Genomic DNA, 20,407 nt, shown 5'->3' with positions numbered 1-20,407 from the left:
AACAGGTTAAGTTTGGAAAATTACATTTTAACAGGGAAGTCAAAACTGGGAGAGGGGGTAACTATAGGCAGCTAAGAAAAGACAGAGTAAACAAAACAAGGTTCCTCGCGGAGAGGAGATTGAGTATAACAAAACATAGTTCCTCAATATGAGAAAAAAGGGAGTAGACGTATTGTGGTCTACCTTGTCACGGATTGATGCCTTTTTATTCTGGGTAAGCCTCGCACCACAGAACACAGGTGTCTGGCATCAGTGTAGTGATGAGGGTGATGTCACTAATATTGTTGATCAACAGCCAGCCAGGAATATCCTCTAAATAAATAAATGGATAAACAGATCTGACCAGCAATTATCTCAGAAGGGGGGTTCAGCTGTTCTCAAAGCATTCTTCTTCTGCCAAGCCATCGTACCATCACGTTTCGCAGCACTAGTCCCAAATATGGGCCCATAATGCCAGATCCTGCCCAATGCTCTGATCTGAACACAAATCCAGACCCTCTATCGCTGCCAGCAGTGACCTGCAAGATGAGAATAGAAACGTTTGAAATTGAGCTGGTCCAGGCTGCCATTCACCTGCCTGATGTAAGAGAGAAAAGCCTTGGGGAGCCATCTGCCAATACTTTGAAAGGTGGTTCCAGGTAGGCTGACGCAGCTGTGCTGGAAGCAGCACCAATGCTGAATTGAATGGATTCCGAATTGCTCTGCCTGCAGGCCTGCCATGTAAAAGTTTGCTTCAGAACTGCACTGAGTTGAAACCTGCTCATGGGAGTATTAGCATGCATGAGGAATTGGACACCACCAAACAGCCTACAGGAGAAGTATTGCAAAGCATTTATGACCAGGCAAGGGACTAGACCCAAGACCTTAGCCAAGATAATTCTCACCTCTACCTTTATGATCTGTTTTAGACCACCTAATTGTCAAAGGCAGTTTGTTGTCTGAAACTGAAATGTTTGATATTAGGAGGCCCTTCTTACTATCCTGAGTGATAGTCACTGACACTACCTCTCTTACTCTCAAGACAACAAAGAATGTGATCATTAATGGCTCAAAAACAGCTCAAAAGAGTCAGTGGCCACAGAAGGCAAGACATGTCAAAGCTTGAACAAGTGCTTGTGTAAAATTGACCTACAACTATCAGATATCGTAGTCTTGGACTTAGCCCAGCCAGCCATTATGTGTTTCACCACGAAGACCAAGGCAGAATTAGGCCACCCCTGAACTTTGGCAAAGAAGGCAAGGCCAGCCAAGTTGGCGCAAACTACATTTCTGGATGTTCATGTCTGCTGGTTTGTTATATACTGAAAATTCAGTTGGGTGGAAATCTGACCATACCACCATTCCAAACTGTCCAAATAATCTATTATGGCATTATAACCCTCTTGTATATGACCGCCACGTGGCCAGTGCCATGGATCTGCACAGCAAGTCACATGCATCTTCGCTCCAATAGCCTTAGAGGTATGTCGGTACGAAGGTCCTAGTGTCGTTGGCATCTGGTGCCAGCCTCCTGAATTGTTCCCACTTGAAATGAGAAAGACAGACAGCAATCTCGTAGTGCGTGCAACCAGATTCAATTGTAAGCACTTAAAAATCACGGCTCATTAATTCAGACACCGGTGCACATTTTAGCAGACTGGCAATTAATGATCTTGATGATGGAAAGCTTGTCACATCAAAACACTACCTTCTAGCCAAATGCTCCTCTCATATGTTTGTTTATTTAAAATCTTTTCTATACCGTTATTAAGTTATTTACCATCACAATGGTTTACAAAAAGGCACATATAGTAAAAAAAAATCATTAATACTTAACAGAAGTGCCAATAGTGAAGGGCAATGACAATTGGAATAAGTGCAAAGAAAGTGATAGTTGAAGAAACACTGGACGATAATCATTCAGGTAGGCAATTTGCTGTACACCAGGAACATTGGCAAAATAAACTGAAACCAGTGCCCCCAGAGGCATCTGAGTAAAGAAAAAGTAACTGGAAAAAGAAGAGGAGACCATATAACAGAAACTCTGACCGAACTTCACTGGCTACCCATAGAACAAAGAATAAAATACAAAGCACTATGCACCATACATAAACTAATACATGATGAAAAAGCGAACTGGCTAAACACTGCACTATTGGTACACATACCACACAGGAACCTTCGTTCAGCAAACAAAGCTTTCTTAACCATTCCCTCAGTCAAGACAACGAGACTAACCCAGGTAAGAGAAAAGGCATTGTCTTTAGCAGGACCCACACTCTGGAACACAATGCCTTTGGAGACCAGATTACAGAGAGACCCCAAAACATTCAAGAGAAGTCTAAAGACATGGCTTTTTAAACAAGCCTTTTATAAAGAGATCGGGGAATAGAAAATACACTGGAATAAACAGAAGAGCACCGGCACACAGCACTATTCTCATAAATGTGCATTACAATATTTTAACAAATTGAGTACACAATGAATGTAATAATATAACACAGTAAATGTGATTATTTTTTTTACCTGTAAAAGTACCTGGCCAGAACCTACATCACTAAACATTTGTACGTATTTTTATGATTTAATGTAACCGAAACTTAATGGCACCTGTTAGAATGTACTATAGTACGCTTACTCCAAACTTACTTATGTGCCTATATGTAAACCATTGCGATGGTATATAATTTAGCGACGATATAGAAAAGACTTTAAATAAATAAATAAAGGTCCAAATCTGCACTTAGACACCTGTAGTGGAAGCCAAACTACCACTTCATTAAATTTGTACAAGAAGTGATGCCATATGACAAGATCCTCCTGTAAAACCTTTGTCGTCTTTATCCAGTGACTACACCTGTTGCCAAGGTGAGCCTGCACAAAAATATACGTCCCATAGGGATGACTGCACATGATCACCAAGCTGCCAATTAGTCTGCATGTGCATCAGCGTTATTTGCACACTTGAGATATCTGGTGATCAGAATGCAGAGTTTCTCCAGTTTAGCCTGTGGAAGTCTAGATACCATCTCAATGAGTCTAATTCTATACCCAGGAATGTTAGTTCTCTGGTAGCCACCTTCAGTTTGCCAGCAGCTATCGGAACACCAAAGTGGCATGCTAGGGCCTGAAACCCATAAAATAACTTGACAGGTATTGGAATCATTACAATCAACAAACAGGAAGTCATCCAAGTAATAGATCAAACTTTGCAAACCCATGCACTGTGCTAGCTCTCAATGCAAGAAGATGCTGAACAATTTCAAATAAGCACATCCCATTATTGTGCACTTGTCAAAGTAATATGCACCATCAAAATAAAAGGCCAGCAATGGGAAACTGTCAGGGTGTACAGGGAGAAGCCGAAAAGCAGACTCGATGTCAGCTTTTGCCAAGGGCACCCATTTGCCACACTCTCCGATGAGGTCCAGTGCACTTTTGAAGAACATGTACTGCACTGAACAAGGCTCAGTGGGAATGAAGTCATTCACTGGGTTGCCAGCTCGGTAAAAAAGGTTATGTATTAACCTGAACTTATCCAGCTCTTTCTTAGGGACCACAACTAGAAATAAGACCATTTGGGGGAAAGGAGGACCTGGAAACAGGCCTGCCACCCACCCTAGCTCCAGCACTGTAGTTAGCTTTTCTATTATGATCCTGGCAAGGCAGATTGGAGGAAGTACGTTAGCATGGCGGGCTGATGTTATCACACTGAAATATGGTATTCTGAAACCATTCCTGAAGCCCTCTAACAAGGTGACAGCTACCTTTTCATTGGGATAGCAGTGAAAAAGCGGCTGCAACACTGTCCTCCATTTCTTTCCACTAGATGGATGTGGATAGCATTTTCCACCGAGATTCTTCTTGGGGCGCCTAGAGGCTGAGAGTCTAGATCACTCAATTCTGGCATCCCTGCCATGAGCTGGAGATCAGATGAATCAAGATGGGAGCTACCTTAGTTACCACTAGGATCCATCACCCTGCAAGTTCCTCTTACTGCCTCTACCGCTGGGTTGTTTGCACTCATGAATGCCCCCCCTCCATGGTCTACCTGTAGCAGGGGTACAGGAACCAGCCTTGCCTCTGTCTCAGGTACCCCTAGACCTGCTCTACCTGCCCATATTAACAGGGATCGAGGAGAACACCTCCCCAATTCCTCAGTGGAAGTAATTTCCCCCACAGCCACATGGGCTTCTGCCCAGCCTTCTGCTCCTCCTCCGATGGGATGAGCAGTGGACTGGGTCATCGACATGGACCCATGGAGCATGGTTGCCTTGATTTCTAGCTCCATCTAGAATTGGGGTGGAGCCTTAAAGAGTCTGGCTATTATCCCCAGCTTAGCTGACTTTGTTGTCAACAACTATGCCCCCCATGGAGGGGGGCATAGTTGTTGATCCAGAGAGTTGACTGGTGTGTGCAGCTCTCCAACTTTTTTTTTTTTTACATAATTAAATCTGTATTCCTGTTCTTTTTTTTTGGCAGCCACCCAATAAGAGAAGAAAGAGTTGACAGAGTTCTTGCCTGTTAGCTGTGCCAGCGGCAAGGAGAGTAGGAAGTGAAAGAGGCTGAGACCAGGCCCCTTGCTACTTTCACAGACCCTGCTACTCCCTGCCCACAGTTTCCAGTTGTCCAATGGGCAATGTGTCTTGCTGTCCCCAGGACTCCTTGTTCTTCCCATATTCCCAATGGGCAAAAGCGCACCCCTTCCAAGCTGCTGCGGGTACCCCTATGACATCATCAGACCATGAGAGAATGACCCATCATCTGCCTGTGCCATTGCCTCCAAGCCCAACTATGTCAAATCCCACTCCTACCTAGGCCAGTCCACGAGTTCGCTGGTCCCTTCCCACTCTGGATGCGCAAACACCTGGTAACTTGCGGCATCCACGCACACGGTGCAATACTGCACTTTTAGAATATTTTTGAAGACTCCAACTACTCCTTTAAAAGAACAATCAAAAGGAGGGTTCAGGACTGAGCTGCCATTGTTAATGCATTTCAGGGTTTGTTTTATGTCCTTTTTTTGTTTTGTTTTTTAGATAGGAGTGGGGGGGAATTACTCTTTTTATAGCCTAGTGCCAGCTCTCTGCCCCAGTCAAACACCTGAAGATCTCCGATACATGGAACCAGAGTTATCACATTCTAGCTTTATTTTGCCCAGGCTTTTGTGTGAAGAATCATCCCAGAATAACATAGACCACCTTTCTTACAGTTTTTAAATATGGTCCCACATCTAGTCTATCTTTTTCTCACAGGACAAGCAGGATGGTTGTCCTCACAAATGGGTGACATCGAGGATGGAGCCCACCACGGAAAACTTCTGTCAAAGTTTAAACAGAACTTTGACTGGCCCCTACTGGGCATGCCCAGCAAGGCACTGACCCTGCAGCCAGCAGGGGTCTCCCTTCAGTCTTCTTTTTTCCGCGCAGCAGTTGCCACGCGGTTGAAAGGAGCTCTCTAACCACGTTCCTGACAGGAATTTGGAAGTTAATTTCCTAAGAAAATTTGCCCCTCAGGGGTCTCCCTTCGACAAATTTTTAGTCATCTTACGGAACCCGGTAAGTTTTTTGCCTTTTTCCATCGACTACCGTCGAATTTGGCCCTTGAGGCCTGTTGGCACTTACCGATCCCCAGCCTAAATTTGGCTTCAGGCCATGGCAACGGGGTTCCGCCGTTGTCCGGATTGTACCCGGACTATGTCCATCACAGACCCCCACATGGTTTGTGTGATGTGTTTGGGTAGTGAGCATGATGTCCTGACTTGCACCAAATGTGCCTTAATGACACCCAAGGGTCGCAAAGCCAGGATGGAGAAGATGGGGCTCCTCTTCCATGCACCCACCCCAACCCCATCGATAGCATCGACGTCATCGGAACCGGCACCGTCGAAGTTGTACCATCATCGTCAACCCTCCGGTGACCGCCCGCCATCGATCGCTTCTCGGCCGTCGACTCCCGTCCCTTCCCCGGATGGGCGAGGGGATCGGAAGGAAAAGCACCGCTATCGACGGCACAAATCTCGGCCTGTCGAGGATCCACAGCCATCGACCTCTGCTCAAGCCGAGCCACCGACAAAGAAGCCGCGAACAGACTGGACACCCTCCACGTCTCGTTCGCAGGCATCGAGGAAACCCTCACCCTCCCGGGGTGCGGGGGCCGTGATCCCACCGGTTACGGTGGTCCCTCCGGCCCTGCCTCAGCCTCCCTCTCCCGTCGAGCCGGGTATGGTTACCCCTGGTCTCCGGGCAGAACTGGACCGGCTGGTCCAGGAGGCCATCGAGAAAGCGATGAAAGAAATTGCAACCTCCATCGGCACCGTCTCCGGCACCGGTTCCAGTGCCGCCCCCGGCACCGGCTTCGCCACCGAGGAGGGAACCGACCACCGATCCGTTTATACAAGCGCTAGCACCGCTACTGAGCCGCATGGAGGCGCTCATGACGGCCCTTCCATCGGTGATTCCAGTGCCATCGACAACACCACCGTCTCCGACTGGATTTTCATCGGCAGGAGAAACACCGTTCCGGATTCCCCCTTCCGGGGTGGTTCCATCGGTGCCTTCTGGTATATCTCCACCGATATATCCTTCGGTTCCATCCATTCCACGCCAGGCACCGATTCCATCGACAGCACCGAAGCCATCGATGGCCATTTCTGGTTCCACCTACGGCACCGATTCCACCTCGGTTTCCATCGATGCCTTTAGAGCCTCAGCCAGGTCCATCAGGGTTACAAACCCCACTTGATCCCTACGATACCTGGGGTGATGATGATGATACATCTTCTGACACGGATTTGCCTTCGCCTCCATCTCCTACAGAGAGTAGAAAAAGATCTCCTCCTGAGGATCTATCTTTCATTAACTTTGTGAAAGAGATGTCAGAAGTTGTACCTTTTCAACTACAATCTGAAGCTGATGACAGACACCAGATGATGGAACTCCTTCAATTTCTGGATGCTCCAAAAATCATCGCTTCCATCCCTATACACCAGGTGTTTTTGGATCTGCTCAAGAAAAACTGGGAATCTCCTTCATCAGTGTCCCCAGTTAACAAAAAAGCTGACTCCACCTACCTTGTCCAGTCAGCACCAGGTTTCCAAAAACCTCAACTCGATCATCGCTCTGTTGTGGTTGAGTCCGCGCAGAAGAAGGCCAAGCGTCTTAAGCCACACTCTTCTACCCCACCTACCAGGGACAACAAGTTCCTAGATAGTGTTGGACGGAAAGTCTATCATGGAGCTATGTTGATTTCACGCATAGCTTCATATCAACTTTATATGACTCAGTACAACAGAGCCATCCTTAAGCAGATGCAAGACTATGCTGACACGTTACCAGACCAATACCAACCGCAGCTTCAAGCCCTTCTTCACAAGGGATTTGAGGCAGGGAAGCACGAGATTCGGACTGCCTACGACATATTCGATGCTTCCACAAAAGTTTCAGCTACAGCCATCTCAGCCAGACGTTGGGCTTGGTTAAAATCATCCACCTTCGCCCAGAGGTTCAGGATCGTCTTGCTGATTTAACCCTGCTTAGGCGATAATTTGTTTGGAGAGCAAATTCAGCAGATTGTGGGCGGAGTTGAAAGACCACCATGAGACGTTGAAACAACTCTCATCTGTCCCACCTGAGCTGACCTCCAAGCAACCGCAAAAGAAAGACTCTAAGAAGTCATTCTTTCAACCACGCCCGTTATTACCCTCCATCGCCAGGCCTCGTCCAGCTCGATCCTCTACTAGGCCTCAGCCGCGTCAGCCTAGGAAACAAAGGCCTACTGTAGCCCCTCCTCCTGGGCTGCGGCTGGCCTTTGACTCCCTGTAGGGAACACATGCCAAACCCCTCTTCCGGACATCCCTGTAGGAGGTCGACTGTACCATTTTCTACAACCTTGGTTGCAGATCACCTCAGATCAGTGGGTGCTAACAATTATCGCACAGGGTTACCCGCCTCAACTTCATAACTCTTCCGGCAGACTCCCCGCGCTCTTCAAGCGTGGAGTCTATCCACCCATTTGGCTCAATTACAACAGGAAGTATCCCTTCTTCTGCAATCAAATGCTAATAGAACCTGTTCCTTCCTCCCTCTCAACGAGGCAAGGGATTCTATTCCAGATACTTCCTAATACCAAAGAAATCGGGGGACTACGTCCCATTTTGGACCTTCGAGCCCTCAACAAATAACCTTCAAAAAGAGAAGTTCAAAATGGTAACCCTAGGCCGCGCTGCTTCTCCCTCTGCTACAAAGAGGGGGATTGGCTGTGCTCTCCTCGACCTCAAGTACGCTTATACCCACAGATTGCGATCACACAATCCCATCGCAAATATCTGCGGTTTCTAGTTGGCCACGACCATTATCAATACCGTGTCCCTCCCTTTCGGTCTAGCTTCTTCTGCCCCACGAGTCTTTACCAAATGTCTCGTAGTGGTAGCAGCATTCCTCAGAAGGAAGGTGTCCACGTCTACCCATACCTGGACGATTGGCTAATCAGGGCCTCCACCCAACAGATAGCTCAATCCTCCCTAAAATCGACAATTCAAACACTCCTTTCCTTAGGGTTTCTCGTCAATTACGAAAAAATCTTGCTTAGTTCCGTCTCAAACCTTATCCTTCATTGGGCAGACTTGGACACCTTACAGGCAAAGGCTTACCTTCCTCTTCAGAGGGTCCCACAACCCTAATGTCCCTGGCTTCGCCAGCTCCAGTCTCAGAACACTGCCACGGCTCGCCAGTTCCTCATTCTCCTAGGGCACATGGCAATCCTCGGTTCAAGTCCTCCCATGACCCGACTAGCCATGAGAGTAACACAATGGACTCTACGACACCATGGATTCAAGCTTTTCAGCCTCTGTCCTCCATAGTCACAGTCACACAAGCGCTGCGCCTATCCTTAACCTGGTGGACGACTCAGGTCAACCTCTTCAGGGGCTTACCCTTTCTTCCACCGGATCCGCAAGTAATCCTAACCACCGACGCTTCTCACACATCGGTTGGGGAGCCATGTGGACGACTTTCAAACCCAAGGGTTATGGTCCAAAGAGGAAGCCCGAACACCAGATCAATTTCCTGGAACTTCGAGCAATCCGCTATGCGCTCCGCACTTTCAAAGATCATCTCTTTCATCAGATAATCTTAATCCAGACGGACAACCAAGTGGCCATGTGGTACATAAACAAGCAGGGAGGCACAGGCTCCTTCCTTCTGTGTCAGGAAGCTGCGCAGATCTGGGCGGAAGCCCTCTCCCACTCCATGTACCTCAGGGCCACTTACCTGCCGGGAGTAGACAATGTATTGGCAGACCATCTGAGCCGTGTCTTCAACCACACGAGTGGTCACTCGATCCTCTGGTAGCGACCTCTCTGTTTCACAGAAGTGGGGTTCTCCCCGCATAGACCTCTTTGCGTCCCCTCAGAACCACAAAGTGGACGATTTACTGCTCTCTCATTCGGAGCCAGCACCTCACTCTCGGCCGAGGGATGCATTCTCCCTCAAGTGGACAACCGGTCTGCTCTATGCATTCCTCCACTTCCTCTTGTGGTCAAAGACTCTCGTGAAAGCTACGCAGGACGGGGGAACCATGATCCTGATAGCACCTTACTGGCCACGCCAAGTATGGTTTCAATACTCCAGGATCTCTCCATCCGCAGGCACATTCCTCTGGGAAAGGACCCCGCATCTGCTCACTCAAAACGACGGATGCCTCCTCCAACCCAACCTCCAAGCCTTGTCCCTGACGGCATGGATGTTGAAAGGTTAGTCCTTCAGCCTTTCAACCTTTCAGATTTCCGTTTCTCGGGTCCTGATAGCTTCACGAAAGCCTTCCACAAGAAAGTCTTACTCATACAAATGGAAAAGGTACACATCATGGTGCACTTCTCAGTCCCTTGATCCCCTTTCCTGTCAATCTCCAAATTCTTGGACTATTTATGGCATCTTCTCGGAATCAGGTCTTAAACACCTCTTCTATCAGAATGCAATGTCAGTGCGGTAGCCGCCTTCATAAAGGTGTACAGGGTGTCCTATTTTCAGTACAACCCCTAGTAACACGTTTTCTTAAAGGCTTGCTCCAGATCTGAAGCCACCCTTACGTCCTCCGGCCCCATCTTGGGACCTTAAACCTGGTTCTTGGTCGTCGAATGAAACCTCCTTTCGAACCTCTGCACTCCTGTGAGTTAAAGTATCTCACATGTGAAAGTGTTATTCCTTTTGGCTAGCACTCTTCAGCTCGCAGGGTTAGGTGAATTGCAGGCCCTAGTTACCTATCCGCCTTACCTAGCCTAAGCTCCTGCAGGACCGGGCGGTACTTCCGCACTCACCCTAAATTTTTACCTAAGGGTAGTTCTGAGTTTCATATTAATCAATCCATCATACTACCTATCTTTTTTCTCCAGGCCCCACTCCAACTCCGGGGAACAGACTCTGCATACCCTAGACTGCAAACGAGCTCTAGCTTTTTATCTAGACCGTACAGTTGCTCACAGGAAGAGCACTCAATTATTTGTCTCTTTTCATCCCTAACAAGTTAGGACATCCTGTGGGTAAGCAGGCTCTTTCCTCCTGGTTGGCGGACTGCATTTCTTTTTGCTATCAGCAAGCTGGCATTCCCTTTTAAGACCGTGTGAAGAGCACACTCTGTGAGGGCCATGGCGACGTCAGTGGCACACCTTCGATCGGTGCCGCTTCCTGACATCTGCAGGGCTGCAACCTTGGAGTTCTCTCCATACCTTTGCAGCCCACTATTGTTTGGACAAAGCTGGAAGACAGGACTTCCATCTTCGCCAATCTGTCTTGTCGTAACCTTTTTCCAACGTGACGTACCAACACCCTTCCCCTTCCCGGTATGGTGCGGATGCCCTTTACCAAATTCCACCCCAGTTGTAGTGCCTGTTGCACGTCATTGGGTGCATTTGGTGCAAGTCAGGACATCCTCAGCTCGTACTCACCCATTTGGTGAGGACAACCATCCTGCTTGTCCTGTGAGAAAGCAAATGTTGCTTACCTGAGGTACAGGTGTTCTCACAGGACAGCAGGATGTTAGTCCTCACGAAACCCGCACGCCACCCCGCGGTGTTGGGTTTTGTTTTGTTTTTTTCCTTTTTAGGCACTGCCTGTAGCTTTTGAAAATCAGACTGAAGGGAGACCCCTGCTGGCTGCAGGGTCAGTGCCTTGCTGGGCATGCCCAGTAGGGGCCAGTCAAAGTTCTGTTAAACTGTGACAGAAGTTTTCCGTGGTGGGCTCCATCCTCGATGTCACCATTTGTGAGACTAACATCCTGCTGTCCTGTGAGAACACCTGTTACATCAGGTAAGCAACATTTGCTTTGTGTTAAATATGCTATTTTCAGCATTAATATGCCTCGGAAACTCCTCAACACACTGAATAAAAATTGGAATTAAATAGAAAATATTTTATTTAAACTGTTCAATATTTATTAGCTTACGGAACTAACATCAGGTTGATATTTAAGTCTGCAGTTTTATTTGACTTTTTCTTTTATATTCTTATCTATATTAATGCTATTTTTGATTTTTAGTAGTTTTTGTAGTAATTTTTACTATTTATTGATTTATTTATTTTAATTGATTTATTATTTTTAATTGATTTTTATTGTATTATTCTGCTTTTTAATTGGTTGTAACCATAAAGATGGAATCCTTGTGTTCCGGGTAACGGTATATAAAATTGCATAAATAAAAATAAATATCTTGGCAGAAGGGGAGTTCTATTGTTTCTGGAATCTCAGTAGATGATATATTTTATTAGACCAACATGAGAATAATCAAAGATGATGTAATGCATGTGATGTCCAAACCACAGAGGTCCCGCGTCCCCACCCTTTCAAATGTCTGAGTAGAAAAGAGAGATACTTAGAGCAGAGGGACTCTTTAAAAAAATATATAGATAGGGCCCTTGATAGACGGATTTTGACCTTGAATGCACAGGTCCGGCAGGCCAGGATGTCTCTGCTTCGCCATAAAACGGAGGATGCCCGGGCATCCTATCTGTCCACACAGCATGCTCTCAATTCCCTGCTCCATCAGAGGGCAAAAAAGAGTTATTTCTATTATAAATTTAAACTCTTTCACTATAGCAATAAAGCCGGGAAAATGATGTCCAATCTCATTAGGTACTCCAGGACCAGCCGGTTTATTCCGGCCCTACGTACCTCCCCCACTGAAGTGGTCCGGGACACGCCAACGATTCTCCAACGCTTTCGGGATTTTTATTCCTCGCTCTATACTTCTGGTGGGGGGGATGAGACAGCCTGCCGCGGTTTTTGTGAGGGTTTGCCACTCCCCCGCCTGACCAGGGAACAACGGGATAAGCTGAATGCTCCTATCACCGAGGGGGAGGTGCGACTAGCGATTCATAGTTCTCCTAATATTCAAGGCCCCGGGACCTGATGGGTTCACTGCGGAGTTTTTTTAAATTGCTACAAAGACTGTGTCCACGCCGTTAACCTTGACGTTTACCCAACTCATTGCTCAAGGTTTCTTTCCTGAACATGCTAACCTTGCACATATAGTCTTGATACCCCAAACCCGGCAAGGACCCCCTTCTACTGGAATCTTACTGCCCAATATCATTGCTAAACTACGATATAAGCTGCTAGCTAAGATTTTAGCAGAGAGATTAGCAGAGTGTTTACCCAGCCTGGTGGAGAGCACCAGGTGGGCTTTGTTCGCCACCCGCTATGGCGGTCTCCAATATTTGCAAATTTTAGCGGCCATGACTATGAGTCAAAGGATGTCCCACCCTTACTTAACCATCAGTTTTTGACGCAGAAAAGGCGTTATTGATAGAGTGGAGTGGCCCTACCTTGTTTATGTGTTGCAGGAGTTTGGGTTTGATGGGCTTTTTTACTTTCTACAAGCTGTACACTTCTCTACAGTGCGCCCACAGCTCACATAGTGGCTAATGGTTCACAGTCTTGATGCTTTTCTCGGTAGCGAGAGGTACCTAGACAGGGCTCCTCTTATCTCTCCCTGCTGTTCCTCTTGGCAGTTAGACCCCTGCTCCATCAGCTATCAACGAGACCCCCGGGACGTTCGGGGTATTCGTATGGACGATACCATATTTTAAATACATAGCCTTTTGCGGACGACCTATGGGGTTATTATTACAGACCCATTCATCACGCTCCCCCTTCACCGCCACGTTTATTACAGTTACTGGAGACCTTCGGGACGTTCTCGGGCCTTTCGCCTGAATGAGTCCAAATCATCGGCTTGGCTTATCCCTCCCACACCCTGAGAGACACATGGTCGGGCCCTTCCCTTTGCAATGGGCGGGGGACAGCTTACGCTACTTGGGGGTTGTTCTCCCTGCCGACCCGGAATCTATATATCACGCCAATGTCCCCAAACTCATTTGTCATATGCAAGAAGTCTTGGAAAACTTGGAGGGCGTTACCCCTTTCGGCTGCAGGACGAGTCCGCCATATTTCAAGATGACCCTGCTCCCGAAATGGCTTTACCTTCTACAAAACGTGCCCTTATTCCTGAGGAGGAGGGATTTGGCAGCGGTGGGAGAGTGCAATGCGCCGCCTTTTCTGGCGCGGGGGGAATCTAGGCTTCCCTTTAAGTGGTTACAGAATACCTGGGGCAAGGGGCGGCATGGGGGTTCCTGACCTGGCTCAATATAATCTGGCCTGCAATCTGCGGATACTCCGCCAATTGGTTATTGGGACACCTCCGTTATGCTTCCCCTGCTGGTGGAACGGGCTCTTCTACATCTGTTGGCTCCCTTCCTATGCGTTGCAGGCGGGGGCCTGTTACCTCCCCCCGTTCACGAACACTTCATCGCTTACGCGGCCCCTGCGGCGCATATGGTGTCGCTTGATGCACCTTTTACAGCTTCCTGGGGTCTGTGCCTACTTTCTCCCACTCCAAGGTAACGCAGAGTTTTCCCCTGGCTCTCAGTCGGCTATGTTTCGAGTGTGGGCCGACAGGGGCATACACTCGCATGGGCCATTGTGGACCTAGAGAAGGGGATGTTCATGCAGTTTCGGAAGTCCGAACTCTTTACAAATTGGGGGTTCCTCACACCACGTTCCCATATATGCAGGTCCGACATTATGTCCGGACTTATCAGCTGAGACGCAGGGGCTGACTCCATATACTACACTTGATAATCTTTTTCATTTTGAGAGGTCCGTGCCCATCCTCTCTAGCTATTACCAGGGCGTTACGACACAAACTCAGGTAGTATCTGCACTCCCTTGGTAGCCGATGGAACGGGGATGGAGCTTTTTGTCTATACTAGTTTTATATTACGTATTTGTTTTCGGCGGCTAAGCAGGATCTCCTCCAACATGTACTATCGAGAAATGCAGTTTCGGTTTTTAACACGGGCCTAGTTTTCACCACCAAAGAGCTTTCCAATTGACTATAGCGCCTCCCGATGTTACTCGCGGTCCACCGTGGAGGGCTCCTTGTCTCATGGTTTTTTGGACATGCCCCTCGGTACTTGTTTTTTGGCGCAGGGGTTGTTGATTATCTGGCAATTCTCCTGGACGGGGCTTGCCCTTTTCCCCTTTGTGGTTTTTATTTGCTGCATTTCCCCACTTCGCGTACGAGATCCTGGTTCCGCCTGCTGTTGCAGAAAGCCAGCTTAGTGGGGAAGAGGACAATCTTACAGGTTTGGAGGTCCCCGGACGCCCCGTCTTTTGGGGCTTGGAGGAACCATTCCACGCCCTGATGACTATGGAAAGCATGGCGGCACGAGTTCTCCACGCCGAAGACGCATTCTTTTCCAGCGTTTGGAACTCATATCTTCAGAGGCTCCCCCACCGTGCTCGGAGGTTTGATACTGAATGATTGACTGGGGTCAGGTTTATCCGGGCCATCTACCCCCGTTGATCTGGTGTCCATGATCCAATCTATTGTTCTGTACGCAAAGGGTGGAGGGAGGGGGGAGGGGCGAGGGGGTAGACCTGCTGTATGTTAGTTGGGGCTGTATCTTGCGGAGCGGGATCTGACTACACCCGTCTCCGTGTTGTTGTATGTTACTGAAAAACCAATAAAAATTGTTTTAAATAAAAAAAAAAAAAAAATATATATATATATATATATATAGATCACTGATCTGTTTAAGCCCCAGATAAAGAGCCAGGTTCAGAGAGATTTCAAAAATATTTTTATTGAAAAAAAGCTGAAAAATATTGCTTCATCATTGTTCGAGACCAATAGAATTGCTGACATCACATCTGAACACTCAACGTTGAAATGGCATTGCATTCTTCATTGGGATTTGTCACAACCTTTTCACTGGAGTTTTGTTGTGCCACTGCCTGGTTTTACACTCATAGCAAAATTCATATTTGGATATGAGCACAAAATTAAGCCTTTAATTTAGTCCCTGAAGAATATCTTGCGTAATTCAGTGCTTAGTCATTACAAAGTCATTTTGTTTTCCCTAAAATTTTGTTTTTGTCACCCAGTCATGCACCTTTCAATTCTTTTGATGGATCTATGCTTTCTATTTTACTAATTGAGTACAAATCTTTAGATTTGCTCCTTGGGAAAATAAAGTACAGAAAACTGTAATTTACTGCTTTTAATTAATATGTTGTACTGAGCTTTTTGTTTGTCATTCTTATCCTTCAGAAATCAAGATTGTGGGTTAAATCCATTCCAACAAAAAACACAATATACCAGTATGTTACTAGCTGTATTTAACAGCAGCTTGATAAATAATTATGTGTTTTCCTCAGGCAAATGGATACAGTTTCATCAATATTGACCACGGGCAAGCAGTATCCTTGCTAAAAACTTTCCAGAACACAGTAGAACTGATCATCTTGCGAGAAATATCGGCATAAACAATACTGTGGACTGAAGGGAAAGCAAGTAAGAGCCAAGGAAAGACACCCATAGGAATCTGAATATCTGTCTATGTATGTATATGTCTATATACACACACGGAGACACCGATATGGAAAAAATTACTAATGTTAAAAATGTTTGGTAATGAAGTAACAGAACATGCAGTCACTGGGGAAAGAACCACTGTTTAGAGAAACCGTTTGGGAAGTGCATATAATTGACACCTTGCAGGGGTTTTGGACATTCTGGCAATCAAAGATCACGCCCACAAGATCAAACCTGTGTTTTCGTACAGATAGTAGTTTTATTTTTGGATAATCATATACATTACTAAACTTTGTGCAAAGTTATATTGAGCCTCAATAGTAGCCTATGGACTTGGCAGAACTGTCTGTCCTGTAGCTATTTATGCCTTTATTTTTATTCACCAGGTATCACTGTTCATTTCTGAAACCACTTCTGTAGATGTGGACAAGAGATTCAAAGTGTGGGCTTTGCTTTGTGCACATTCTATGTGAGAGTAAATTATACATGATTGTGTATTGATGGTTGGGTTTATAAGAAGGCCAAATAAAGCAGCCATTTCCTATCAAGAACGTCTAAATGCAAAGAGAGAAAAATATAGCAGATCAATACATGAATAATGCAATAAAATTTCCCTTTTTGTTTAATGGACACCAGTAATTATTTTTTTCTGAGCTGTGCCAGATTTCTTATGTTGGCCACTATTTTTCTAGAGTGATTCATATTTTATTTTTTATCACATGCACAATATTTTCATATATGCTATCCATAAGAATTTGTTTGCAAATAGAAATCCCTGATTTTGTACAAATGATTTTTAATATGTATTGTGCTTTTTGATCCATACTTTTTAAAAACTTCTTTATAGGTTTTAATTGAAACTGAAATGGCCAGTTTTTAAGAATTTGTTGCCTGACATGCGGTAAATGATGTGAGATCAGATAGGAAAGTTATCTTGATTTGTTTGGCCTTGTATTACCTTGCTAAACTAAAAAGTGACATTTCAGCATGAAGCTAGGTAACCAAAGTAAGCGTGTGAAAAGGTAACACAGTAATGGTGGAGAGCTGTTGAGCAAAGACATGGGGACATGGGACCCAGCCATTTGTAATGATCTTTGTTTAAAGGGCTGTTCCTTCAGATACCATTAAATGTGAACTAAACACCTCAGAGTCATTAAAGGGTTTCTAACCATATTGATGTAAAGCAAATTACCACAAGCTGCCTTTTGTTCCTTTTTGCTAAATAAAACATTTTATTATCCTTTTTTCACTTAATTTGTCAGCAATATATGTTTTATTTTTTCCTTTTGTGTGACTGAATAAAAGAAAGCTTAATCTGTAGCAGCAATTAATGCATGGGCTGTTCAGGACTAGGGAAAAGTGCCATAGAAGACCAATAACTGTTTTAATCAGGCTAAATATTGTAAGCCTGTTGTAGCAATATTTAATTATTTTAATTCACTTTTAATTTTTAAATTTAATTTAATAATTTGGGCTGGTATAGCTTACTTGTTCAATTAGGTAATAAGAATATTTTGATGAGGACTAGGAATAATTAAATTTCCCCAAAACATGTGTAGAGTTAATATTCTTTCAAAATAATGAAACAGATGATAAACTATATAGGCAGTAATCTTTCAAGACCTATATCAGTTATTGCACTTGGTTAAAATGTATAAAAACTCAAAAACCAATTGCTTCTTGTACTGTACAGTTTTACTAATTTTAACTGAAACCCTTTAACAACTCTTTGTATATTTTATTTTTAGTTGAATTTCATTTAATATTTACATAGGAATTGCTTTATTTTGGAATATATTACCAGAGACGTTGTATTTTGATACAATTTAATGCTGTATTTGTGCAGTTATCTCTAGAGAGACAAATGAGAAATCTAGTTATAGAATGCTGGCTTTACTGTTCCTTTTATCGTATGATTGTTTTTCAATTTGTCATCTTTTTAATAATGTGAAATGTCACTTTCCACTGCTTTTAATCCTGTTTTTATCACTTTCTGCCTTTTAAAGGGAATACCTATGCTGATATCTCTTAATTTAATGTCACAGGATACACATATACTGTAACTTCTGAGAATAGAAAGTCCTAATAGAACTGATTCTTTACTGATCTTGTTCTTAATAGAATTTTGTGTATATTAATCAGGGTAAACCTGAACATTTGTTTTAGTGAACAGTTCCTCAAAGGAACTGCACTTTAAATGACAGCATATTCTATATTTCTTTATCATGAATAGCCATTTTTATACAATTTTGTATGAAAATAGTTTAACTTGCTAGATGGACTACGACAGAAAGAGACTTGTACTATACAAAACAGTTTGTTTATAAATAGTATCTAGGAAATTTTAGCTAGAGATTCTGTACTTAGTATGGAAATACTGAAATCAAGTTTATTGTCCAAGAATTTGACTTTGATAGAACATATTTCCTCATAAAACATGGGCATTTTAATTGTGAAAATGTTTTGTTGTTGCAGTGTGTTGGAAACACAATTCGCAATGTAAAATTTCGAACATGTTTTGCTTTTGTGTTCGTGATTCTTGGGGACATTAAGAAATAAGCCTACATTGGTATCCAATTTTAATCTGCAAATTTTAATTGTCCACATGGTAGTGGACATAATATTAATAGGTTATTATCAACTATGTGATCAAGCAAAAAATTTTCTCAGTCTGCATTTTCAAATAGAAGAAAGTCAACAAAATAAGGTATTCAATATAAAGTTATTTGTTTACACAAACTTAGTGCTTTCCTATCACTCTTTATAACAGTTCATTAAAGAATCAGTTCAGTTGACATAATGAAATGTCCCACATATTTATTATGTAAATATTTATTTTTCTGATTTCTTTTTGGACTGGAGTTTTAAAAATGTGTATATACTTGAAAGTATCATATGAACACATGAACATAGCAATAAGCATCACACAGAATCAAGCCTTTGTGATTAATTTGCTGTTACTTTTTCTAGACATTATTCCCTTCTCAGCAACTGTGTAAAATGGTTTAATGATGTGCATTTAATCAACATTCCAAATTTTTGTATATAATTAGATTGTTTGAGGTAACACATGGAGAATAGTTAATAAACTAATGCTCTTTAAACCCTGTGTACCTTGATTTATTTTGTTTTTGGAAAGTCCTGTAAGTGAAATGCTGAAGGTTTTCAGAAAACTTAACTTTTCTTGGAATATAATAATTTTTTAGGTAAGTGAAACCAGCGATACATCCCCACCACCAGAAGTAGTTAATTATATAGTATTTTTATTTTCCTTATATTATTTTCGTCTTGCATCTGGGTATTTCTAGACCTCTCTCCTAATCCTTGCTGTTTAGCCAATAAAAACTCACATTCCATGATAAAGTATAGATATTGCTATAGAAAAATGAGATGTGTTTTAGAGCTAATATTTTAATTTGATCCTTAAGAATTATTTTTACAAGTGTTTTTGTACTCATTCTGAATAGGGGCCCATAAGCATGAGCTCCCTTTAAAACACATACACATGTATCTGAAATCCTACCTGCAGGGTATCACGGTTATATGATAGTTAGGATTTTCTCCCCTTGCTTTCTGGAGGCTGTGAACAATGCCTCAGCAGCATACCTAACCCCTGCCAGCTTAAATGAGCAAAAGACTGGCTCAGAAATCAAATCTGTCTCCTGCAGCGATTCTTGCCCATTGGATGAAAGATATTTTAATAATTTGTATTTGCTTCCATCTATTATTGGTGTTATATTACACACTAAAGGAAACAAATAACATCATAAAGCAATTTGTATAAGAATGCTCAAATAATTTTTACAAAATGTTTTCAACAAATGCTAAGGGTATCATACTGTCCCCAACCTTTAAAACCCATTTAAAGCCCATTAAAACTCACAGACTTAAAATCAAGATGTTGTAATCATTTATCATTAGTAAAAATAAATGTTTGCTGTGTTTAGTGTATAACATGACTGCCTCTGTAAACAGTATACAAGCTGAAATCCTCACCTTAAGGCAAGAACACAGGGAAATCAAAAGCTCTTAAGAGTAGGAACAAAGACAATTAGCACCTAACTTCATGCCCAGCAGGCAGGTGAAGTTAGAAGGACAATGCTAGACTCTAGCTGCCCGCAAGAAAAGTCGAGGAAATGCTGAATAAACAATATGAGAGTTTAATACATAGTAGTAGTATAACCTTTAAAGAAAGCCATTTCTCACCTTCAGTAGGAGAAAGATGATTTTTTTTGTTCAGCTAGCAGAATCCAAGAAACAGAAAGCCACAGAAGTAAATAAAAACGAAGCCATGTTTAGTTCATAGATAAAAATGCTGAGTGTTTATGGCTTCTTAAACATATCTTGGGTTTCGTTAATTTTTTTAAGTTGCTAAAGGAGAAAAGTAGGAAGGTTACCACCTCTGAACTAGCTGCATTAAAAGCTAAGCTTGATTGAATCTGAAAATTCCAGCACCAAGTGATCTAAGGCAGGGCGAAACCATAGAGAGAGAAATTTTACTTCAGGGATTCCCCATCACCCAGCTGCAAGCCAAGAACTGGAGGGTATCCATTCCCA

The 20,407-nt window shown here is 43.8% G+C and overlaps 1 protein-coding gene across 5 annotated transcripts in view; it reads left to right on the top strand.

Moving 5' to 3' along the window:
* The window catches only part of ERBIN (erbb2 interacting protein), a 716,810-nt gene extending 697,856 nt beyond the window's left edge, over positions 1 to 18,954 (top strand). For all 5 annotated transcript variants that reach the window (XM_029576039.1, XM_029576020.1, XM_029576010.1 and 2 more), the window contains one exon: positions 15,694 to 18,954. In XM_029576039.1, coding sequence (XP_029431899.1) covers positions 15,694 to 15,801 — 108 coding nt within the window. In that variant the 3' untranslated portion in view covers positions 15,802 to 18,954. The remainder of the gene's footprint in view (positions 1 to 15,693) is intronic.
* The last annotated feature ends 1,453 nt before the right edge of the window (positions 18,955 to 20,407 follow it).

This window comes from Rhinatrema bivittatum, chromosome 1, assembly GCF_901001135.1.
Source record: "Rhinatrema bivittatum chromosome 1, aRhiBiv1.1, whole genome shotgun sequence".
In the NCBI taxonomy this organism is placed as follows: domain Eukaryota; kingdom Metazoa; phylum Chordata; class Amphibia; order Gymnophiona; family Rhinatrematidae; genus Rhinatrema; species Rhinatrema bivittatum.
The sequence above is the reverse complement of the archived record's forward strand: the minus strand, read 5'-3'. Positions and strand labels throughout refer to the sequence as shown.